The following is a 26,111-nucleotide window of genomic DNA, read 5'->3' as shown; positions in this document are numbered from 1 at the left end:
TTGCCACACGAGATGCCACGTGACCTCAAATTGTCCATGTAACCATTTATAAGTAGATAACTGGTTTTCAACTTTTCAATGATCGATAATGGCTGAAAATATAAATAATCAAATTATAAAAGTATAAACTAATAATTTTTCAAACAAGACGATGAAAATAGAATGTCTTTTTGTGAAACATATTCTTCGTTTAATAGAGAAATTTTAAGGACATTGATTATTACCTGGGCCAAAATATGGGCTTTCGAACTAGGCATGGTCCAGGTCTAAGATACAGCCCACAAACCATTTTTGTGTTACGTTTACATAATAGATATACATATCTTCATAAACCCTAGGCTTCACTCCCCCTCCCCTTAACATCATTTGTTTTTGCAGGTACCAGCAACCGCCGTCCCCATGGTAACGTTTTGCTTGAACCCTGACATCCATGTCATTACTCTTCTTATTCTTATCATCGCGTGCTAAATCATTTGATGTTTTGTGATCCAGGGTATCGATCTCGTTGCAGGTGGAAAGAGCAAGAGGACCAAAAGAACCGCCCCTAGATCCGATGATATCTATCTCAAGCTTCTCGTCAAGGTATTCGCATTTCATAGAGTATATCTGATTGATTGTTTGCTTTTGTTTTTTTAGAACGAGAAATACTGATTCATATATGCTATTTTTTTTTCTTCTTTTGATTAGCTTTATCGGTTCCTAGTTAGGAGGACGGGAAGCAACTTCAATGCTGTGATTCTGAAGAGGCTCTTTATGAGCAAAGTCAACAAGCCTCCGATTTCTCTATCTCGTTTGATTCGTTACATGTCTGGAAAGGTAATTGTCTTTTAATTGATTTCCGAACATATGCTACCAATTTTGGACTTATCGTATGTGTATCAGACCGAATGAGCACTCCATTTTACATTCCTTAGCATTGAAGTTCCATAAACAAGTAAATGGTTTGTAATCATTTCTAATGTTTGAATATATACAAACAGGATGACAAGATTGCTGTGGTTGTTGGTACAGTGACCGATGATGTTAGGGTTCATGAGATCCCTTGCATCAAGGTTACTGCTCTGAGGTTTACTGAGACTGCTAGGGCAAGGATCGAGAAGGCAGGAGGAGAGTGCTTGACATTTGATCAGCTTGCTCTTAGAGCTCCTCTTGGACAGAACACTGTATGGTCTTTATTTACAAATATGATAAGTTTTTGATGCGTTTGTGTGCTACAGTTATTTGTTTTGACATGTTAATGAATGAATAAATGAAAAACAGCAACTTGTAAGTTGTAACTTGTTAATGGTTGATGCAGGTTCTGCTTAGAGGCCCAAAGAATTGTCGTGAAGCAGTGAGGCACTTTGGAAAGGCACCAGGTGTTCCACACAGCCACACCAAGCCTTATGTGCGATCTAAGGGAAGGAAATTTGAGAAGGCTAGAGGAAGAAGAAACAGCAGAGGCTTCAGAAACTAGGCTTTTCTTGAGGTGTCACTATTTGATGATTCTATGTCAACTTCTATATTGGGATCTTTAAAGTTTTGTCATTTATAAGCCTGTTAGACATATTCTTCATGGTGCTTTTTGTTATTTTAGGCAAGTTTTTATGGGTATTGTTGGGTGTTTTTTTTTTTTGAATTTTGAGACATTTTCAATCATATTTTTTGGATTGGTGTTGGTTGCATTTTTCTATGTAGCCTTGGTCTGTTCCAAACGAGTTTATAGGGTCGAACATGAGCGTCCAACATAAAGTTGGCAACTTAAAAAGCTTATTGGGTAAAGTAACTTATCGTAAGAGCTTATTTAATCTGAAGCTTTTTGAAATAGATTGTGCCAATAGTGTTGTTAAGTTTCCACCAAATCCATCTATTTTTCCTGCCAAAAATACCCATAGACATGGATGTTTGCAAAAACAGTTTGAAATCCTATTCACAAATAACTATACAAAGTACAAACCCAAGTTATAATCCGCGCTTTGAAGCTGTTACATGTATCAAACAGCTGATAATAAAACAGAGAATCTGTTAGTCATCCTTATCAATCGTCACGCTCTACCAAATATTCCTAAAACGAACAAAAGGCCTTTCATTAGTCTCCAGTTACATATTGCATAATCGGTAGAAAGTTATAGGTACTTCGTTTATTATAATTGATAACAAATAAAGGAAATTGTATAGTTATGTGTACATGTTAAAATATGTTACTATATAAGATACTAAGGACCTTAATATTATTAAAAGTACCACCGCCTAGCAAGTTACTAGACGGGGCCAGGAGAACAACAAAGATAGAACAAGCATTACATCAATTTCTATCGTCTCACAAACAACACTAGACGGGGCCAGAAGAACAACAAAGGTAGAACAAGCATTACATCAATTTCTATGGTCTCACAAACAACTCAGTGGACATGTACACCATTCAGCCCACTTGTAGTTACAATTTGATCTCCTGTGCTTTAGCCAAATATATACCAATGATTTAACGCCGTCAATAATCTTAAAGGGAGAGGTACGTATGTTCTTAAACATCCAATCACATCTCGATTTCCATATCAGCCATGTACAACATTCAGCCCACTTGTAGTTACAATTTGACCTCCTGTGCTTTAGCCAAATATACACCAATGATTTAACGCCGTCAATAATCTTAAAAGGAGAGGTACGTATGTTCTTAAACATCTAATCACATCTCGATTTCCATATCAGCCATATCACGTCGTAGCATACACTGATGAGATTGTTTCTCCTTTTCACACATCTACCCAGTTTTTATGAAACTGATGAGATCTCCAATAACGTGAAACTGCGGTTGAGGATTTGCACACCATTTGAACACTCACTCCCATACTGTAGCCGCCACAGGGCAACGAATCAGAATATGTGCAGTGTCTTATCCTCCCGTAAGCATTGAGAACATCTAGCATCTACCCGTGGCACTCCTCTTCTTATTAGCGCACTGTTGGACATAATTCGACCGAGATTAGCTAGTATCTTATATAGTAACAAATTCTGATTCGCTGCCATGTGGCGGCTACAGTATGGGAGTGGGTGTTCAAATGGTGTGCGATTCCTCCTGAGCCTTTATCTTTACTCGCCTTATTACTTGTTGATTATTTGATGTCCCTACTCCTGAGCCTTTATCTTCAACTTTAACACCCAAAGTTGTTACAAGAACATAGCCTTTACATACATTTATATCATATGGACATACCATTTTTTTCCTTTATACTAATAGTTCAATCCCACTCAAATATTGATTTTATCATTTCAGCATACAAATTCATGTTAATTATAACAATTAAATGTTATTGAATTATATTCATTAAACTGCATGCTCAATACATACACTTCATCATCATTTTTTTTTATAATCCAAATTATATCAATCAACTTTCAACAATAACACTCTTTCTATACTCATACTTACTTCAATTAACATCATACATATAAACCCTAACTTATTTACAAAATTTCACAATTAGGGTTCATAAGGAAAAATCCCCAAATCAAAGATTCAATCATTTTAATCACTTCACACACATGTAATTAAAATATATATACTCCTAGTAATCCATTTATACTTCAATTTAGGCTATTTCATAACAAATTTCGGATTACACATCTACGGTTTCACTAGAATTTTTCAATTTGCTCGAATTCCTATCAATCAATATGATAAAGAGTGTGTTTCTTACCTTGAATCACCCAATTTGTAACATCCGTTTTCCAAGGATTTTCATTTTCAGCTCAAAAACATCAATTTCTTCCAAATTTGATCCTTACGCGCGGTGTACACTATGTGTACGTTGGGCGTAAATCATTAAAGTGGACGCGAGGATTTCATGCAGTACGTTGGGCATACATGATGTACGCAGGGTGTATGTAACGCCCTGTTCCGAATTGTTTCTCAATGTGGGGTGGTGACCGAAGAATCGGGTGTCATTAGGCTTAGGGCCTTTGAGGAAAAGAGATTTAAACCCATTTGGGTGTGGGTAATGTGATTTAGATGATTTGGGAGTTCGGTTGGTTTTTTGGAGCCAAGGGGTATTTCGGTAAAGTATCAGTTCGGGCTTTTGTGGAAATTGGATTTTTGTTTGGGAAGTTTTAAGGCAAGTACGAGTTGATAGAAGTGTAAAGCTTCTCGTTACCTTTTCGTCGATATAAGGATCGTCGGAAACGGACTTATAACAAAGAAATTATGGCCTTCGGAAGTTTGGTGATTTTTAGGGTTTAACTGAGTACGCGGGGCGTACACATGTGACACATGTGTACGCATGGCGTACTAGTGATAAGGTCAGTATGTTGGGTGTACTAAGCAATGTGAACGCGGGTGCCCTAAGGAGTATGTTGGGCGTAATCCAGTCATACCCAAACCCTAATTTAGGGTCTTGGACCCTGTTTAAGCTTCTTAACGCACCACCAAACCCTATTATCTTTAGCCTCCATCCCTCTAAACCCAAAAGTCAAAACCTTAGCCCCCATTTGAGTGGTTTTTGATCTTTTATTGGTATTTCATGTTTTTTTGTTTTCAAAGAAGAAGAGGGAACTTCTTGGAGAAGTGTGAGATTGATTGAAGCTGTTGGATAAAGACTTGTTGCATCTTGATCTACATTTTGGAGGTATAAAGTTTCTATCTTGATGACGCTATGTATTAAATCTAGTTTAAGGAGTATTTTGGGGTTCTTTTGGTCCTTAGAGTCATCCTTGTGAGCATGAGCTACTCCAAGAGCTTAGAATGTTGGATCTTGGCCTTTGGGAGGTCCATTGTTCAGAAAAATGTCATCTTGATGAATTATTGTGGTGCATATATGAGTTTGGGTGATTATTATGGATTGCATTAAGGTTTTGGTCCCATTAATCCTTGCAAAGGAGTAAAGTTGCCAATTTTACGTGTTAAGACATCTCATTAGGGTCATATCCAAGTTTGGAAATCATTGTCTTAACCATTAAGAGCTTATTTTGGATTTTTGGACACTGGATGAGCACGTTGGGCGTACCATTCTGGTACGCGGGGCGTACTCCCCAGTTTGGCATTTTGGGCTTTTTAAGACTTGGGCCTTGTTGAGCCATTGGACTTTGGACTTTGGGCCATGGATGGACTTAGGGTTTTCTTGGAAGTAGGTCAATGATGGTTTTGGGGCCCAATCGGGTTATTGGGCCATAATGGGCTTTTGTTGCTTTTGATTTGGGCTTTGGATTGCCATTTTGGGTTTTGGGCTTTTTATGCATTTTGGGTTGGGCTTTGGTCATGGAACAAGTAAGAAAAGGGTAAAATGGTCTTTTACCCTTTAGGAAGTTGGTTTATGGAGTGGGCCTCGGATTTTGGGTTATCGGGTTAATTATTGATTAAGATTGTATTTATTGATTAGTTGGCGCGATGTTATCCGATTCAGCAGTCCGAGCAGTTATTTGATTATCGGCGGATTGAGGTGAGTTTCCTCACCATGTTTAGCGAGTCGAAGGCACCAATGTCGGCCCATGATCTGTATGCTAGAATATTAGATGTATGTGTGACTCTTGTATGTGTATATGATTGTATGCTCACTGGGCGGGGCCCGATGGTTATTTTGTATGCTATTATCTTGTTATGCTTATATGATTTGTATGTGAGCGGGGCCCGTTATGCGAGTTTGGGCGGGGCCCATTATACTCAGTGGGCGGGGCCTGTTATATGAGTTTGGGCGGGGACCGTTATACGCAGTGGGTGGGGCCTGTTATATTCAGTGGGCGGGGCCCGTTATGCGAGTGTGGGCGAGGCCCGTTACACTCATTGGGCGGGGCCTGTTATGTGTTTATTTATGTTTGGTATGTGGTATTTTGGGGAACTCACTAAGCTTTGTGCTTACGGTTTTTATGGTTATGGTTTCAGGTACTTACGATTCGAAAGGGAAGGGCTCGACTTGATCGCAACGCATCCACCCATGTTTCCGCATTATGATGATTGTGGGATTGTACTCTGACAATTGTTTTCTTATAAAGTACTTTTGAATATTTAGAAAAAATATATTGAATGTTGACTTTAAGATGATTAATGTTTTGGTTAAATTAAAAATGAAATTTTTACCTCATAATATTGGGACGTTACAAGTTGGTATTAGAACCTTGATTTGAGGGATTCAGGCACACTCTCTGGTATGTCTGAACTCAAACTGAGGAATTGAAAATCTTTTGAAAGAAAATGAGTTTCTAAAAAGATTTTGAGAAAGGGAATAAATTCCTAAAAGGATTTTATAAAGACAAAGGGGGTGTGATGCGTGCAATCGGCCGAGTTCAAGTAAGTGATTCCCAGAATACCCATACATGTTTGTTATGATTATATGTTATGAGAATTGGATGCTAGGATAAGACTAGGGATACTTTCAGAGATTGCATGATAGATTGGCCTGATATGTGATGCCTTGTAGCCAAGGGAGCATTGGATTGTAACACTTGAATCTTGGTAAGTTTCTCTTTTGCCCTTGCATTATTTAAAGTGTCCATTTTAGTCCTTGAGTTGTACTTGGGGCGTACCACAAGGTACGCTTAGCGTACAAGCTGTAAAGCGAGTACGCGGGGCGTACCAAGTAGTACGCTTAGCGTACTCATGCGAAGGTTTGATCGGGGATCCATAGGCGTACAGTTGGGCGTACAGAAGAGTACGCGGGGCGTACGTAATTGTTAGGGTGCAAAGTCACTCTTGGATGTAGTGTTTTAGGCTTTCCCTCTTGTATGTGTAAATGGGTTGAGTCTTTCCTATAAATAGGAAGTGAGTGACTCCCATTATGTAAGGAACCATTTTGGAGTGTTAGACTAGAGAGTGAAATTGTGTACAAACCCATTTGTATATCCTTTCTAGATCTAATATGAGCTTACACAGAATTATTTACTCCTTGTGTTCTTGATTTTACTTGATGATTCACTAGATCTTTCTAATTCCGCACATGCCATCATAATCAACACCACTACAATTGGTATCAGAGCAGGTGTTCTTGATTTGATCAAGAATTGATCCTTGATGGCGATTTTGATTTAGTGATTCATTTTATGATCTTGGATCTTCGTGTTTTAGAGAGTTTTTGGATTCTAGAAATCGAATTCATCTTTGATTCTATTCATAATTCGATTTTCTTCACTAGAATTCAAGTGATTTTTACTTTCTCTCTCTAGAAAACTCATTCAAAATCACTTTCTCTCTCTAGAAATCTTCAAGTTTTTGTGATCATGGTGAATTTGCCATACAATTCTTGGATTGTGATCGTTGAAGGTATCAAATACAAAGTCAATAAAGATCAATATTATGGGTTAGTGTTAAACAATTTGATTTTTTGGGAAACTATGGTTTCTTATGGAGGATTGAAGGATGATCATGGAAGCTTGATATTTCAACCACTTTGTGAGATCAAATGGTTGGCTGATATTACATGGTCCATATCATCACGTAGTAGTGATAAGATTGGAGAAGAAAAATATTTGTTCAGAAAGAAATATATTTCTCTTATTGAAGACCCAAATGATCTTCGTGCTCTTAAGTTTGTTGAAGTTGTTGACAATGGAGTTCAATGTGATGTTCTTGATGTTCTTGAAGTTCATGATAAGAAGATTCACGTTGATTCTCAAGATGAAAAAGTTTTTTGCTCGATTGGAGTTCAAACCGATGATATTTTGTGTTCTTGTGATTCGTTTGAAGGAATGATTCCTTATCGGAAGCCGGTGGTTCAAGAAATTCACAAATATCAAACTCCAAAAGATTTGATTCAAACTCACAAAGGTGATGTTGTGGAAAGTGGGTTTGTTCATGAGATCAAGTCTTCAAGATGCAAAAAGATGAGAAAGAAAAAGAAGAAGAAGATCAATCGCAAAAACAAGCGGGTCTACTCACAAAAATCGTCAAATGTTGTGAAGCCGAAATCCGTGAAGCAAATTTGGGTTCCAAAGCAACAATCTTCAAATGTTGCATTGAATTTGAAGTCAAAACCCAAATATGTTGGTGGTTCTTTTGAAGATGTTCTTGGATTGTTGAAGAACACGAAGAACGAGTTGTACATCACGCAAAGTGGGTGGTACAATGTTCAAATTGGAGATTTTCTTGTTCCGATAAAAGAACCAAGATCTTCTAAATTCGATTCGTTTGTTGCAAATGGATCTCGATTCGTCAAAAAGGTATCTCAAATTCTCAAATGGATTCCAAAACGTCCATGATTTCGATTCGTATTTTACATTTTTCAATTTTTGATCGATTTGCCTCATTGGATCAAACCCGTTTCAACCCCGTTAATTGATCCAATTATTTTTTGTTTAGATCAAATCATAAAAATCAAAATCAAATATTATTTTTTCACTGTTCATCCACTTTTGTTTTCAAAGACCACGATAAGTCAATTAACCATTTCATTTGATCCAACACATTGATCCCAAACAGTTTGATACTGTTCATATATTGAGTCCATTCGTTTTTTTTAGCCCAATATCTCAATTAATCAGTTTAGTCAAAATCGAAGGTACATATGTGAACAATTTGGGGGTCAAATGTATTTGGCTTTGTTCATAGTCGAACTCGATTACGTGACTATCGATTTTAAGTCAAGAGACTAATGAAGCAATTGAGTCTTACATTTCAATTTAGTCTTCATTTGTTTTGATTAAGTTCAGTGTCGAGGTCTTTACATGATATTGAGATCGATGGATTCTAAATGGAAGCATCAATGGTCGCAAGTCGATTTTGATGGGATGTACCTGATGTCGAGTCGACAAAAGATGATTTCTGGTTTGGTGGTTGAATTTGATTTAGTTGAAAGAAGTCGGTTGGAGTCAAAAGAAATTGGTTTGATTTTCGAAGATCGGTTTGGTTTGATGGTGAGATTGACTTTCGAAAGTCAAAAGACGATCGATTGACAAACAGTGATCGATTGTTTATGACGTTGTTTGATGATTTTGAGTTTGGATTCGAAAATTGATGAAGAGATTGAGAACGAAGGCTGTTATTAATGAAGTTACGGGTCGATGGTTGAAGTCGACTGTGGCTTAGAAATTAAATGGGATCGAATTTCTTTGAAATTGTGTGATGTTTGATGACGATTGTTGAATGAAATTCGAATGGATTAATGGTGTTGGGAAGTCGATTTCAATGTGTTTGAAGAAAGTGAGATCGATTTCGAAGGCTTGATTTTTGAAAAGCTAAAGCTTAGAGTCGATAGTTGAAGCTTGAGTTGATTATGATTCCGAATCATGTGACTGTGAAAGAGACGAGTTTTTGGATTCATTGATTGTTGTGGATGGTTAACGAAAAAGTCAAGCATCTAATTTCGATTGATTAATGAACGAAGGGTTAACGATCGATTTGGGTTAAGATTCGAAGATTTGGAAATCGATGGTTGGAAGTTCGTTTTTTATGGTCGATGATGTTGATGTCGGCTGATTTTAAGGGTATCTATGACAAACTGAAGAACGAAGGGTGCTTGAAATCAGTGTGATGTATTAAGAAATTGTTGATCAACGAAGGGTACGTGGTTAAAGAACGAAATTTTTTGATTTTGGGAAGAACTGTATGAACTGGGTTGAATGTACCAACTGGGAAAATTCGATTCAGAGGTTGGATGATTAAGAGGTTACTGTTCATTAAGAGGCTTCGAATGCTTCGAATTCGTGTGTTTGAGAAAATTTTCGTATGAAGAGGAGAGAAAAATTTTGGGGAAGATGATTTTCATACGAAGGGAAGAGAGAAGGAAAAATTTTCGTATGCTTCGTATGAATTGAAAGAAGGAAAAACGAATTTTCGTATGAAGTGTAAAGAAGGAAAAATGAATTTTCGTAAATGGCCCTTGAAATTTCGACAGGTTGACACATTATCAAACTTTCGTACGAAAAAAAAAAATTCGTATGTTTGGTACAAACATTTCGAATGTTTTGACAAAAGAAGCAAAAGTTTCGAATTCAGCCCCTAAAATTTCGAATATTTGGCATCCTCCACAATTAATTGAAGTTTCGAATGTTTGACACTTTTCACCCAAATTCGAAAATTTTCTGAATTTTCGAATGTTTGGGCCAACTCTTCGTATGTTTGGAACACAAATGGCAGAATTTTCGAAAATAGTCCCTGAGGCTTCGAATATTTGGTGGTTCATACCCAAATTCGAAAAAGGACTGTTTTTGCTGAAAATTGAAGAAAATGCATTTCAAGCCCCTGCAGTTTGTGCAAATTGACGCTTTCTACCCAGCTTTGGAAAAGGGGGAGAGTTTTGCATATTTGGCTGTTTTGGGCGCAATGGGTCCCTGCAAGTTTCAGAAAGTGACGATTTTTACCCGGTTTTTGAAAAATCTTGCAACTTTCACCCAAAAAGTCAAAATTTTTCATAAATTGGAAATTTTTTGTGGCTTTTTCGTGATTGTTTTTCCGTGCAAGATTTTTGGTGATTCATTTTTGGTACACATCAAGGGGGAGTATCGTGAAGACTATTCCTCGGGCGCTTCTCACCCTTAGTGGGTTTTATAATCATTTTTTGATTATAAAAAGGGGGAGAATGATGGATATTCGAAGCTTCTCGGGTTTGTCGAATATTCATTTGCGGATTTGAAGACCGGTGTTACTTCGAGGGGGAGTTTGGTCTTGATCGCGCTAGCTCATTGGAGATTGAAGTCGGACATCCAATCCTAACTTTGAGGGGGAGAATGTTAGGGTGCAAAGTCACTCTTGGATGTAGTGTTTTAGGCTTTCCCTCTTGTATGTGTAAATGGGTTGAGTATTTCCTATAAATAGGAAGTGAGTGACTCCCATTATGTAAGGAACCATTTTGGAGTGTTAGACTAGAGAGTGAAATTGTGTAAAAACCCATTTGTATATCCTTTCTAGATCTAATATGAGCTTACACAAAATTATTTACTCCTTGTGTTCTTGATTTTACTTGATGATTCACTAGATCTTTCTAATTCCGCACATGCCATCATAATCAACACCACTACAGTAATAACTTTTGAAAACCCTAATTTCCGGGGTTGGCCACTATATAATCATCCTTATGGACATGAAGCCCTCATTTACTCAGCCTCCTTTGTCCTCCTAGCCCTATACTTGAAACCCTAACTCCATAGTTGAGTGTTCTTGAGATTAGAAGGTCTTTTGGGTGCATTTTTGGTGTTTTGGAAGGAAGGAGATCATCTTTAAGCTTCATTGGAAGAGTGGGAGCTTGTAGATCCGGGATATCATCATCATTTGGCACTCGTTTGAGGTAAAAAGCTCTGAACTTTTTGTGTTATAGCTTAGATCTAGTTCTAGCTTGGTTTTGGTTAACTTTTGGTCCCATGAGTGAGTTTTGGTGGCTTGATGCAAATCCAGAAGTTATGAGTTGCCCCTCTTGACTTTTTGAGGTTTCTAAGTCTTAAAGTTAGCATCTTTTGGGTTGGATCTCACCCATGCATGAGTTTGAGTGCATTTCATGGAAGTAGAATGCTATATTTCGAGTTTGGGCTCATTTGGGGCATGCAAAGTCACCAAGTCAGTGACTTTATGGTTCTAGATACTCTTTGGGACTCAAATTTGTGTTTTAGACCGTTGAACTTAAGCATTAAGAGCTTAATGGAAAAATGGCTTAATGAATGAGTACGTTGGGCGTACAATCCAGTACGCGTAGAGTACAAGCCATGCAACGTGTACGCTTAGCGTACAGCTGAGTACGCCTTGCGTACTCGGTCTGTTTGGGTTTCGCACCTTTTGGGCTTCGATTGGGCCACTTCTTTGGACCTTGCTTCTTTGGGCCTTATTGGGCCATCTGAAATCAAGCTTGTGGACTAAGGAAATTATTGGGCTTTAGGGTAAGGCCCATATGGGGGGTTTGGGCCCAATTTGGAAAATTAGGCCAGATGTGGGCCTTGAAAGAAACATTTGGTTTTGGGCCTTTTGGTTTGTGAATTTGGGCCTTGATCTTGGATCAAATTAGGTCAGGGGTAAAATGGTCATTTTACCCCAAGTATGGATTATTGGATATAGAATGGAACCCAAGTGTTAATTGGGTGTTATTTTGTACTGATAGCTCGGGAGTCATCACAGCAGTAGCTAGCGATTTCTTTCAGTGAAATTCAGCATTCGATGTGAGTTTCCTCACCGGGTTTATTGGGTCTAAGGAACCAATGCCGATCCTTATTGATTATGCTAGAATGTTAGGAGTCTGTGTGACCCTTGCATGTGTTGTGTGCTACTATGTATACTAGGTGGGGCTCGATGTCGGGCGAGGTCCGATGACTGGAACATATGCTAGTGTTTATGATCATTATATGTGTTAGCATGACTGTGTGATTATATATATATATATATATATATATATATATATATATATATATGTGTGTGTGTGTGTGTGTGTGTGTGTGTGTAACGGGCGAGGCCCAGTGACAGGCGAGGCCTGAGAATAACAGATCTGTAAACCGAGCGGGGCCCGATGCCGGGTGAGGCCTGATGTCGGGCGGGGGCCCAGTGTGTGATTTATTATGGTATGGGGTAGTTTGGGGAACTTACTAAGCTTTGTGCTTACGGTTTTCAGTTTATGTTTCAGGTACTTCCAATTCCAAGGGAAGAGCTCGGGATGACTGCATTGCACACACCACATAGATTCTGCACTTGATATTTCACTCTGATTTTATGATATTTGACATACTTGTTTTATTTGGGATGTATGGATGATGTTGTTCTACTGTTTTACTTAAATTAAAAATGAAATTTTTTGATCATGTTTTTGGGATGTTTCATGGATGTTATGCTATATTGGGAATATGTATTGGTATCAGTAATTGCTAAGTGTATGATTTAAAAATTATATACAATTAGGATCATATAACCCTATAATGATTGATTTGGCCTTATTTCATGTTCCTCATTTGGTTGTGTTCCTAGGGTAGAGTCTTTTATTCGACAATCTATTTGATTTTGTATTGTGTATAGTTTGCATGCATAAGGCAGCCGACAGTGAGAGTGGAAGTTCCTAGCAGGAGTTGTAGTATGCGAGTTTGAATGTTCTTTGGTTATTCTATAAATTGAAGTGCTACTGCACGAATGTTGCTTGCTTTGTGCTTTGTGGAACTCCTAAGTGATGTGAGTTAGCTACTAAGTGAATATGTTAAGTCACATGTGACAAAGGTTGAATAATCTCAGAGTGATGGATTTGTCCCTATTTCACAACTCTCATTTTAGTCTAACCGTTGTAGGGATGAGTCTGTTACTCGAAGGATTATCTAAACTTTGTTGCATGTGATTGTATTCATGAGGTGGTTAACTGGCATTATGGGGAGTTCTTTAGCAGCTGATGGCAGGGTGAGGTCGAAAACCTAGGAAAGCCTAGGAAGTGCTTTAGTGGGTTTAGTTGCGTTGTTTAGCGAGCATTTGGAGTATCAGTTGAGAAGGTGACTTAGAGGATTCAAGATGATTCTTAAGGAAAGTATGGATAGGTGTGTAAGGTAGTATTGGGCCCGTACTACTGAAAGCACAAGATCCATACTCGAATTGGGGAGAGTCTTTGAGAATATAGGAAGCCTCTGGGATGAGGATTCTTGAATATGTTCTTATCATTTGCATGGTTGTTTTTCAGAATGGTGATGAGCACTCAGGAAGGAGGTTTGTGTTCGGTTTCAGGCTCAGGTGCAGCAACTGAGCCGATCGATGAGCGGATGCGGGAGTTCATCTCGTCGGAGATTACCCGCGGTTGTAACATCCCGAAATACGAGCCAAAAAAAAAATTTCATTTTTGAAACATATACTTAGCAAACATTAGAAATAAAACACTCACTGATCGTATCATTTCATAAAATGTCGCGTGTCCGGAAAACCATTTTATAAAACATAATAATGTCAGAGTACAAATCCCAGAATAACTCATGATGCGGAAATCAATGTGTGTGTATGATGTGCCGCTACCGCGCCAGCTCTTTCCCCTTCGACGAAGAGGTACCTGAAAACAAAACTATAAACTGTAAGCACAAAGCTTAGTGAGTTACCCCATCATACCACCTACCATACAGTTACATAAGATACATATATTGTCCGGCATATCTGGGTGTCCGACCTACCCCTTCGGTCCTCCCGACCGGATACTGTCTAGCATATCTGGGAGCTGGCCTCCCCTGCGGTCCTCTCGACCGGGTACTGACTAGCATATCTGGGTGCTGGTCTCCCCTTCGGTCCTCTCGACCGGGTACTGTCTAGCATATCTGGGAGCTGGCCTCCCCTTCGGTCCTCTCGACCGGTTACTGGGGACTTTTTCACCCCCTTACTACTACCGCATAATACATTTATCACATAATCTATCTAGCATGGCTGGGCACGACCGCCCCTTCGACCCTATCGGCCGGTAATCTGGGGACTATCTCCCCCTACTGTCACTAGTACATAACATCATGTCATTTTAACACATAAACATATCACAGGTAGTAACAACCCTAGATGAATATCACAAAGACAATCATCTATCATGCAACTCCTACTGGTGGGCCGACATTGTGGCCGTAGATCCACCGTTACTGAAAGGTAACTCACCTCAAAGTGGCTGCTGATCTGCGTGGGAACTGACTGACTTCTGCTGCTGCTGCTCCGGAAATCCTCCGGCTATAATTCCCACAAAAACACTCAGTCAAATACTGCTAACCGACCTCAGGGTAAAATGACCATTTACCCCTAACTAAACCAAGAGTCAAAATCAAAGTCAACTTCCAGTTGACCCGACTCGCCGAGTTGGCTTGCCAACTCGCCGAGTCCCTATCCACTCGATTGACCATAATCTCGTCTCTACTCGTCGAGTTAGGCATTGACTCGACGAGTTTCCTTCTAAACCGATGACCACTAGTCCTTCATCCTACTCGCCGAGTTATATGAACAACTCGGCGAGTTCATCTTCAATCGAAGAACATTCTATGCTGAGACTCGTCGAGTCGTATGAACAACTCGCCGAGTCTGTTCTTGAGGCTCGCCGAGTCAGGGCATTGACTCGCCGAGTTCCTCCATGAGTGAGTCTGGCTTCCGACTCACTGAGTCACCCCCCCATGACTCACGACTCCACTCAGCAACACGAAAAGGGGAAAACTCGAGGACTCGCGACTCGACTCGCCGAGTCCGATGAACGACTCGCCGAGTCGGCCACATGCCACTATTATATACTCGGTTTTGCTTGGATCCAGCTCATTCCATACGTAGATCTAGGTTCCTAGGGCTTGATTAACACGTAAAGTTTCCAACTTTACGTGTAAATAAACACCAATGAAGGTTTTAGGGCTCAAAATGCACTAAAAGAGTAGATCTAGGGCTTTCATGCAATATGGCTTCATAAAGGCAGTGGATCCGAGCTCCTGGAGCTCAATCATGCCTAGATCTAAAGGTTAATCAGCTTATCACAGGCCCTAGTTCATGCCCAAGCTTGGAAATGGCTCAAGAAGGACTTTAATGGAGCTCTAAGGGACTATAAGCATGAAAACAGAGGGAAACTGAGTTATACCTCAAGGAAGTCTCTGAAATAACACCAAGATGCCTGGCCTCCTTCCTCTCCTCTTGATCTACTCTCCTTTCCCTCTCAAAGTCTTCAAGAAATCACACCAAGCACTTCAATTTCACAAGGAACGATGTTAGAACGATATAGGGGGCTCTGAGGGTGAATGGGGGCGAGCTTGGGGCGCATAAGGTTGGTTTAAATAGGGTGCAAACCCTTGGAATTAGGGTTTCACCAGACAGCGGGGACTCGCCGAGTCCAGAATATGGACTCGCCGAGTCGCCAACTTAAACGTGTTCCATGTCCCGGCTCTACTCGGCGAGTCGGGCCTACAACTCGCCGAGTCCAAGGCTAAAAATGCAAAATACTTAGATAAATTTACATACCAGGAACCAGGTGCTACAAATCTCCCCCACTTATTTTAGACTTCGTCCTCGAAGTCTGCTGCTCGGTCCTGAAACAGCTCGGGGTAATGCTCCATCATTTCTTCCACCGGCTCCCAAGTCCACTCTGAACCCTTTCGGTGCTGCCATTGCACCTTCACTAATTCCACCCTCTTGTTCCTCAGATCCTTCGACTTCCGGTCGAGGATTGCGACTGGGCGCTCAATGTAATTCAGGCTGTCGTCAATCTGGATATCCTCTAACGGCACCACCGCTGAATCATCCACTAGGCACTTCCGCAGCTGGGAGACATGGAAGGTGTTGTGGATCTGACTGAGCTCGGCTGGCAGCTCCAGCCTATATGCCACCTTGCCCACCCGGGCCAGAACCCTGAAGGGTCCAATGTACCTGGGGCCCAATTTGCCCCGTTTCCTGAATCGGATGACACCCTTCCATGGTGACACCTTCAGGAGGACCATATCCCCGACCTGGAACTCCAGGTCTGATCGGCGCTTGTCAGCATAACTTTTCTGCCGACTCTGTGCAGTCTGAAGCCTGCTCCGAACCTGCTGGATCCTCTCGATCGTCTTGAGCACCACTTCGGTGCTCCCCATGACCCTCTGGCCTACCTCACCCCAGCATATCGGGGTCCTGCACCTCCTCCCGTACAACATCTCGAAGGGAGGTCGGTCGATACTCACGTGGTAGCTGTTGTTGTACGAAAACTCAGCTAGAGGAAGATAGGTATCCCAGCTACCACCGAAGTCTAGTACGCACGCCCGCAACATGTCCTCCAGAGTCTGGATGGTCCGCTCACTCTGACCATCAGTCTGCGGGTGAAAAGCGGTGCTAAAATGTAGACGAGTACCCAGCTCGTCATGGAACTTCTTCCAAAACCTGGAAGTAAACCGTACATCTCTGTCTGAAATCACGGAGACTGGAACTCCGTGCCGCGCCACCACCTCTCGGATGTAGATTTTGGCCAACTTCTCTGCCGAGATACTCTCCTGGATCGGTATGAAGTGAGCGCTCTTGGTCAACCGATCCACGATGACCCATATAGAATCCACTCCCCGTGCGGTCCTGGGAAGCTTGGTGATAAAATCCATCGTGATGTCTTCCCATTTCCACAGCGGGATATCCAACGGCTGCATCTTGCCGTGTGGCCTCTAGTGCTCGGCCTTGACCTTCCTGCAGGTCAAGCACCGCTCAACGTACCATGCTACATCCCGCTTCATGCAGGGCCACCAATAGTCTAGACGAAGATCTCTATACATCTTCGTTGCCCCGGGATGAATGGAGAATCGGGATTTGTGCGCCTCCTCCATCAGAACTTGACGCACACCCCCGTGATACGGTACCCACACCCTACGGTGTAGTGTCAATAACCCTCGACTATCATAGTCGAAGGAGGAAACCTGTCCCACAATCCGCTCGCTCTTCCGATGTTCCTCCTTTATAGCCTCCTGCTGAGCCTCCCGGATCCGCTCCAAAAGCGGAGTCACCATTGTCATCCTCAGACAGATATCCCTGATCGGTGCCGCCTTGCGGCTAAGCGCATCGGCCACCACGTTGGCCTTTCCCGGATGGTAAAGGATCTCGCAGTCGTAATCCTTTACCACGTCCAACCACCGACGCTGCCTCATGTTCAGATTCGGCTGATCCATGAGGTACCTCAAGCTCTTGTGGTCCGTGTAAATCGTACATCGAACCCCATAGAGGTAATGTCGCCATATCTTGAGGGCGAACACAACAGCCCCCAACTCCAAATCATGCGTCGGGTAGTTCGCCTCATGAGGCTTCAGCTGCCTCGACGCGTAGGCGATGACGTGCCCTCTCTGCATCAATACTGCGCCCAAACCTGAGATGGACGCATCGCAGTACACAACAAAATCCTCCATGCCCTTTGGCAGGGCTAAGATTGGCGCCTCGCACAATCTCTGTCTCAGTGTCTCGAACGCTGCCTGCTGCTCAGGCCCCCAACGAAAGACCACAGCCTTCCTCGTTAGCCTGGTCAGGGGTAATGCTATCTTGGAGAAATCCTGGATGAATCTCCGATAGTAGCCAGCTAATCCCAGGAAACTCCGAATCTCAGATGGAGACTTCGGAACCTCCCATCTCATCAAGGCCTCTACCTTGGCCGGATCTACCGAAATCCCGTTCTGGTTGACAAGGTGCCCAAGAAACTGCACCTCGCGCAACCAGAAATCACACTTGGAGAACTTGGCGTACAAGTTCTCCCTCCTCAAGGTCTCTAGAACCTCTCGCAGATGCTTCTCATGCTCCTCCTGCGTCTTGGAGTAAACCAAGACATCATCAATAAACACTATCACAGACCGGTCTAACATCGATCTGCACACGCGGTTCATGAGGTCCATGAACGCGGCAGGAGCATTGGTGAGCCCGAAAGGCATCACCACAAACTCATAGTGGCCATAACGCGTCCGAAACGCCGTCTTCTGCACATCCTCCTCCCTAACCCTCATCTGATGATACCCTGAACGCAAATCTATCTTGGAGAACCAAGATGCTCCCTGAAGCTGGTCAAAGAGGTCGTCAATCCTCGGGAGTGGGTAACGGTTCTTCACCGTTACCTTGTTCAGCTCCCTATAGTCTATACACATACGATGCGACCCATCCTTCTTCTTCACAAACAGAATCGGGGCTCCCCAGGGTGAACTGCTCGGTCGAATGAAACCCTTGTCTAACAACTCCTGAAGCTGTGTAGACAACTCCTGCATCTCAGGAGGAGCCAACCGATACGGTGCCTTGGCTATCGGAGCCGCACCAGGGACTAGGTCGATCCTGAACTCCACCTGTCGCTCCGGAGGTATCCCTGGCAACTCCTCGGGGAATACATCCGCGAATTCTCGTACTACGGGCACATCGCCCACCGTCGCCCTACCCGCCTCCCGGGTATCTATAACATACGCGACATAACCTGCGCAACCCTGCTGAAGGTAACGCCTAGCTCTCGCTGCTGAACATAAGGCTGGTCCTCGCTGTGGCCTCTCGCCCTGAATCACCAGCTCTCCCCCACTTGGGGTCCTGATCCGCACCAACTGCTGCGCGCAATCGATCACTGCCCCATTAGGGCTGAGCCAATCCATGCCTATAATCACCTTGTTCCCACGCAATGGAATGGGAACCAAGTCTACCAAATAGCGCTCCTCAAATAACCTTAGCACACAATCTCGGAAGACCTCAGATGCTCGCACTGATCGGTCGTCCGCAATCTCAACCTCTAGAGGGCAATCCAACATACCCGAAGACTCAGAAAACTTCTTGCTAAGCGCTAGAGAAACGAATGATCGGGTAGCGCCCGAATCAAACAGTACTTGTACTGGGATACCGTTCACATGGAACGATCCTAAACAGAGCACATTTCAATAACATAAACGTCATAAAAATAAACCAGAGGGAAAGAATCATACCCGTCACCACATCGGGTGCAGCGCGTGCCTCCTCGGTAGTCAGCTGAAATGCCCGACTCCTCACCACTGGAGCCTCTGCCTTGCCCTGCCGGCCATCGGTAATCCGCAGGGTCGCTGGAGCTGGCGCCTTTACTGGCGCTGCTGCTGTCAACTGGGGGGCAATTAGCCTTCTTGTGGCCCCTCTGGTTGCAGTGGAAACACAGCAACTCTGACGTCTGTAACACAGGTGCAGGGGCGGTACAATCCCTGCTGAAGTGCCCTAACTTGCCGCACTTGTAGCAGCCTGACGATCCCAACTTGCACGCTCCCTCGTGCGTCTTGCCGCATTTTCTGCAGCGGCCCCGTCCCTGTTGGCCTTTCGGCCCCGCATCTGGTCCCTTGGGCTTCTTCCCCGAAGCCCCCATAATATGCCCCTCTTCCGCCTTTCTCTTCCGAATGTGCTCCAGGTCTATCTCCCTCTCCCTTGCCCTAGCAACCATAGAGTCCAGGGTAGGGCAAGCTGAAAAACTGACATGCTCCCGAATATCAGCTCGTAGCATGTCATGATAGCGGGTCCTCCTCATATCCTCATCACCCGCGTACTGGGGCACCAGTAACGCTCTCTCCCGGAACTTGGCGGTGATCTCCGCCACAGTCTCCGTCGTCTGTCTCATATCTAGGAACTCCCTGGCCAGCTGCTGAAGCTCGACAGCCGGCGCAAACTCTGCCCTGAACCTGGTCACGAAGTCCGACCAGGTCATAGCCTCGATAGCCGAGGCTCCCAACGAGTCACCAACGGATTCCCACCAATCCCTAGCTCGATCTCTCAAACATCCTGCTGCAAATCTCACCTTCGACCCCTCGGGGCAGAAGCTAGTCAACTGTGCAGACTCAATGTCTGCAATCCATCGCCTGGCAGCTATGGGGTCCTTCGCCCCGTGAAAATCCGGCGCACCACTGCCCCGGAAGTCCTTGAAGGACAGTGTGCGAGATCCTGACTGGCCAGATGCCATGTCGCTCCTGAATGCCCTGAGGCGATCCTCCATCAACTCTACTATCCCTTCCTTGATCGACCCGAAGATAATGGGGGTCGAATCAAGGATGCCTCTGGTGATCTCTGACGCGATGAACTCGCGTAGCCTCTCGTCTATTGGCTCGGAACCTGATCCCGAACCCGATCCCTCTCTTGAACTGCCAACTGCTGGCCTCGAGCGTAGTACCACCATTCTGCAATACATAACGACAACTGTCAGTGGTACTGATACATCTAAAGGGATCACGTCTACTGCAAGATTCCTGGTCTCGCCTCAGCCTCCCTTAATTCAAGTACGGATCCTCTGCTTTCAGTAGTACGGGCCCATACTACCTTCCACATCTATCCGTACTTTCCTCAAGAACTGCCTCGACTCCACCAAGTCCCTACTACTACTGTTGATCTCATGCTAATCTCATCCTAGGCTCGCCCTAGGAAGTCGCCAACCCACTCTCCGCCCTCAGCTGCATAAGAAGTCCCTGCTTTCTTCCCCTAACTAGCTTGCGAATACTATTACATATTACTCAGACTAGATAATTATTCGAATGAGGGATCCTACCCTATAACGGTTGGACTCAAACAAGAGCTGCGAAATAGGGCTAGACCCAACCCTATGAAATTATTTAGTCCTTGCAATATGTATCTTAACATATTCGTTTACTAGTTAGTGAAAGACAACTAGAACTCCTAAAAGCACATAGCAAGCAGCATTCGGACATTGAGTACACATAATCAAGTATGTACTACTCTGGCTATCATATCGACTGATCTGCACTAGCATACACTGCTAAGCTCATACTATCAGGTATAACCTAAACAGGCTATCCTACTACTGTCTACTCGGTACTAGCATGCAATTCTCATAAAGCTGGAACACATAAAGCAGGCACATAAGGCATCATTCCTAGATCCTTAGTCCTATTCTAGCATGCTGTTCTACTGAAACTGAAACTGATAATCATAACATAAACTTGTATGGGTACTTTGGGGAAAACTTACTTGAGCTCGGCCGGTCGCGCACATCACACACCTCGTTCTTTCTCGAAACTCTTTTACCCAGTCTTTAGAAAATCGTTTCTTTATAAAAATCTTTTAATCCCTCGATTTGAGTCCAGACATCCCCCGAAGATGTGTCCGAATCCCTCAAATCAGGGCTCTGATACCAACTTGTAACATCCCGAAATACGAGCCAAAAAAAAATTTCATTTTTGAAACATATACTTAGCAAACATTAGAAATAAAACACTCACTGATCGTATCATTTCATAAAATGTCGCGTGTCCGGAAAACCATTTTATAAAACATAATAATGTCAGAGTACAAATCCCAGAATAACTCATGATGCGGAAATCAATGTGTGTGTATGATGTGCCGCTACCGCGCCAGCTCTTTCCCCTTCGACGAAGAGGTACCTGAAAACAAAACTATAAACTGTAAGCAAAAAGCTTAGTGAGTTCCCCCATCATACCACCTACCATACAGTTACATAAGATACATATATTGTCCGGCATATCTGGGTGCCCGACCTACCCCTTCAGTCCTCCCGACCGGATACTGTCTAGCATATCTGGGAGCTGGCCTCCCCTGCGGTCCTCTCGACCGGGTACTGACTAGCATATCTGGGTGCTGGTCTCCCCTTCGGTCCTCTCGACCGGGTACTATCTAGCATATCTGGGAGCTGGCCTCCCCTTCGGTCCTCTCGACCGGTTACTGGGGACTTTTTCACCCCCTTACTACTACCGCATAATACATTTATCACATAATCTATCTAGCATGGCTGGGCACGACCGCCCCTTCGACCCTATCGGCCGGTAATCTGGGGACTATCTCCCCCTACTGTCACTAGTACATAGCATCATGTCATTTTAGCACATAAACATATCACAGGTAGTAACAACCCTAGATGAATATCACAAAGACAATCATCTATCATGCAACTCCTACTGGTGGGCCGACATTGTGGCCGTAGATCCACCGTTACTGAAAGGTAACTCACCTCAAAGTGGCTGCTGATCTGCGTGGGAACTGACTGACTTCTGCTGCTGCTGCTCCGGAAATCCTCCGGCTATAATTCCCACAAAAACACTCAGTCAAATACTGCTGACCGACCTCAGGGTAAAATGACCATTTACCCCTAACTAAACCAAGAGTCAAAATCAAAGTCAACTTCCAGTTGACCCGACTCGCCGAGTTGGCTTGCCAACTCGCCGAGTCCCTATCCACTCGATTGACCATAATCTCGTCTCTACTCGTCGAGTTAGGCATTGACTCGACGAGTTTCCTTCTAAACCGATGACCACTAGTCCTTCATCCTACTCGCCGAGTTATATGAACAACTCGGCGAGTTCATCTTCAACCGAAGAACATTCTATGCTGAGACTCGTCGAGTCGTATGAACAACTCGCCGAGCCTGTTCTTGAGGCTCGCCGACTCAGGGCATTGACTCGCCGAGTTCCTCCATGAGTGAGTCTGGCTTCCGACTCACTGAGTCACCCCCCATGACTCACGACTCCACTCAGCAACACGAAAAGGGGAAAACTCGAGGACTCGCGACTCGACTCGCCGAGTCCGATGAACGACTCGCCGAGTCGGCCACATGCCACTATTATATACTCGGTTTTGCTTGGATCCAGCTTATTCCATACATAGATCTAGGTTCCTAGGGCTTGATTAACACGTAAAGTTTCCAACTTTACGTGTAAATAAACACCAATGAAGGTTTTAGGGCTCAAAATGCACTAAAAGAGTAGATCTAGGGCTTTCATGCAATATGGCTTCATAAAGGCAGTGGATCCGAGCTCCTGGAGCTCAATCATGCCTAGATCTAAAGGTTAATCAGCTTATCACATGCCCTAGTTCATGCCCAAGCTTGGAAATGGCTCAAGAAGGACTTTAATGGAGCTCTAAGGGACTATAAGCATGAAAACAGAGGGAAACTGAGTTATACCTCAAGGAAGTCTCTGAAATAACACCAAGATGTCTGGCCTCCTTCCTCTCCTCTTGATCTACTCTCCTTTCCCTCTCAAAGTCTTCAAGAAATCACAGCAAGCACTTCAATTTCACAAGGAACGATGTTAGAACGATATAGGGGGCTCTGAGGGTGAATGGGGGCGAGCTTGGGGCGCATAAGGTTGGTTTAAATAGGTTGCAAACCCTTGGAATTAGGGTTTCACCAGACAGCGGGGACTCGCCGAGTCCAGAATATGGACTCGCCGAGTCGCCAACTTAAACGTGTTCCATGTCCCGGCTCTACTCGGCGAGTCGGGCCTACAACTCACCGAGTCCAAGGCTAAAAATGCAAAATACTTAGATAAATTTACATACCAGGAACCAGGTGCTACAACGGTATTTTGGAGTGGATTCCTGTGATCTTTGGTTCGGTCAAGGAGGGGATTTTGGAACTCTTGGATGGTCGTCTTGGGGCTTCTCAGACTGAGATTGTAGCAGGACAGTTGGGGGCCCATCAGGAGCTTAAGGCTTGTGGAGCTCTAGAATCCTTTGGGAAAGAGGATCCTACTGCTAGCTCTTGTCGAAAGGGATCAGAGGTGGGTTATGCATCATGCCTTACGGGACATCGATCCCATGATTGAATTGCCACCGAGGTTTTGCGAGCTTTTCGCGAGGAGTTACCCGACATCATTGGTCGTGTCACTGATAGATTGGTCGCCAGGTTCGAGGGTCGGATCTTGGCTGTTCAGGTGGTTGATGGGGTGGTCGAGGTGACTCGGGAGTAAGAGATTGGTTTGGAGAGGCGACTGGGGAAGAGGAAGCAGACTCATGGTCCGACTCGGCTAACAACACCTGAGCATTTTGATGTTGTCATGTTTAACGTTAGAGGCCCGAGGGGCCATGAGGTTTTCACGAAGGGTGAAGGAGCACATGAGCGGGTGCACGACAAGTCTAAATGTGGTAGGTGTGGGTGGAAGGGCCATCTCCACCAATATTGCACCCTGGATGTAGAATTGTGTCATAGTTGTCATCAGGCTGGACATATCATGGCGAATTGCCCACGCTTAGTGGTTGGGGCAGCTCAGGTCCCATCGCATGTGCTTCGGCAGGAAGAGGAGGCCAGGGTTTCATCAGATGCTATTGCGGGTACATTATCTTTTGCTTTCCTCTTGATTATTATCAATATTTATATTGCTTTGGAATCTTGTTTGGGTATGGGTAAGCATTATCTTTGGTTTAAGTTCTCTGTTATTGCCTGGGTTATATCATCAAGAATTGTAATATGCCATTTTGCATGTCAAGATTCATTAGTGGGTCATATCATGGTGAGCGGAATTCAGTTTGTTCGGTTGTTGTTCCGGTTCGTTGATGGGTCAATTCGAGGGTATCGTTTGAAAGGTCTATGGCCGGATTAGTTGGTTAATATATGAGTAGTATGCTTGATATGAGAATTGCATGCTAAATTAGGGCTAAGGATACCATCAGGAATCATATGATAGAATTGCCTGATTTGCATGATTCCTTGTAGCCCAGTGGAACTTGATGATATGTATTACATGGAATTGATATCAACTCTGTTAATTACTAAGTGTATGCTTTCAAAGTTGTATACGATTTGGATTGTATAGCCCTAGAATGATCGATTTGGCCTTGTTTCCTGTTCCTTGTTTGGTTGTGGACTTTGGGTAGAATCATCATTTGACAGTCTATGTGATCCTATTTGTGTATAACTTGCATGCATAAGGCAACCAACAATGTTGATTGAAGTTCTTGGTATTGAGCCTTGGTTTGAGGGATTCAGGCATACTCACGGGTGTGTCTGAACTCAAACTGAGGGTTTGGTGGATTTTCATAAAATAAACATTTATTTAAAAAAAATTCTATAGAAAGAAAGGGGTGTGGTGCGCCCAATCAGCCGAGCTCAAGTAAGTGATTCCTAGAATACCAATACATGTTTGTTATGATATATGTTATGAGAATTGCATGCTAGATTAGTGTCACACCCCCGAACCAAGGATGGTGGAAACGTCCGGGGGTGGAGGACTTCATGTACAGTATCACAACAACGAGTATAATAGTGCTCAAAGTAAATACAACCATCATAAATATAATTGAAAAGGTTACACCATAGTATATGTTTATATGTTTCAAAATCAATTACATTATGATGACAAAATGAACTGTTTGACGATTTAGCGTCCGATCCTCAAAATGCTGTTGATTTCCAGTTTCACTGATTCCCTGAGAATACAAGTAGTTTTGAAAAAGTGTCAACAATTAAGTTGGTGAGTTCATAAGAGTTTTGTTTGAGGAAAAAAGCCGTTTTCCTTGTAAAAGTGATAGAGTATGATTCCAGAAAAATCCAATATTTTTCTTATAAAGGTCATGTAGTCCTAAATCCCAGGACCGAGAATATATGTGTGTTTTGTACTTATAATGTTCATAATAGTAATGTGTTTCCAAAGAAAATCCAATATTTTCCTTATAAAAGTCATGTAGTCCTAAATCCCAGGACCGAGAATGTGTGTGCGTTTTGTACTTATAACGTATTTTTAGTTTTAAATAGATAAAACCCCTTTTCAAAGTAGAATTTTCCTTGTAAGCTTGAAAGATTGTTAACTACCTATGTGAGTCGCTATAACCATACTATGACGAGATATAACCTGCACAACGTTTTTCAGACGTTAAGATACCATGACTCTTATCACCCGAGGACCTGCCGGTCCGGCTGTAGCTAGCAGCGAGGTGTGGGGTGTCAATCCCAATATAGATCTATACACAATTATCACGCTCTCCCTACAAGAGACTCTGGTTATAACTTACAGGAATTAGAATCCCGTACTCGAACGTACGGGGAGAGAATTGCCTCACAACCTAAGTTAACTAGTTTACATATAGTCTGATATTAAACCTCTTC

At 43.1% G+C, this 26,111-nt stretch overlaps 1 protein-coding gene across 1 annotated transcript; it reads left to right on the top strand.

Moving 5' to 3' along the window:
- The first annotated feature begins 308 nt into the window (after positions 1 to 308).
- LOC145133501 (large ribosomal subunit protein eL18x) lies at positions 309 to 1,664 on the top strand. Its single transcript, XM_079068437.1, has 5 exons — positions 309 to 402; positions 493 to 582; positions 688 to 816; positions 981 to 1,163; positions 1,298 to 1,664. The coding sequence occupies exons 1-5, from the start codon at positions 400 to 402 to the stop codon at positions 1,454 to 1,456; spliced, it is 564 nt and encodes a 187-aa protein (XP_078924563.1). The 5' UTR covers positions 309 to 399; the 3' UTR covers positions 1,457 to 1,664.
- Positions 1,665 to 26,111: the final 24,447 nt, after the last annotated feature.

The sequence above is a fragment of the Lactuca virosa genome, chromosome 8 (genome assembly GCF_052849685.1).
Source record: "Lactuca virosa cultivar CGN04683 chromosome 8, Lactuca_virosa_CGN04683_v6, whole genome shotgun sequence".
NCBI classification, from domain to species: domain Eukaryota; kingdom Viridiplantae; phylum Streptophyta; class Magnoliopsida; order Asterales; family Asteraceae; genus Lactuca; species Lactuca virosa.
The sequence above is the reverse complement of the archived record's forward strand: the minus strand, read 5'-3'. Positions and strand labels throughout refer to the sequence as shown.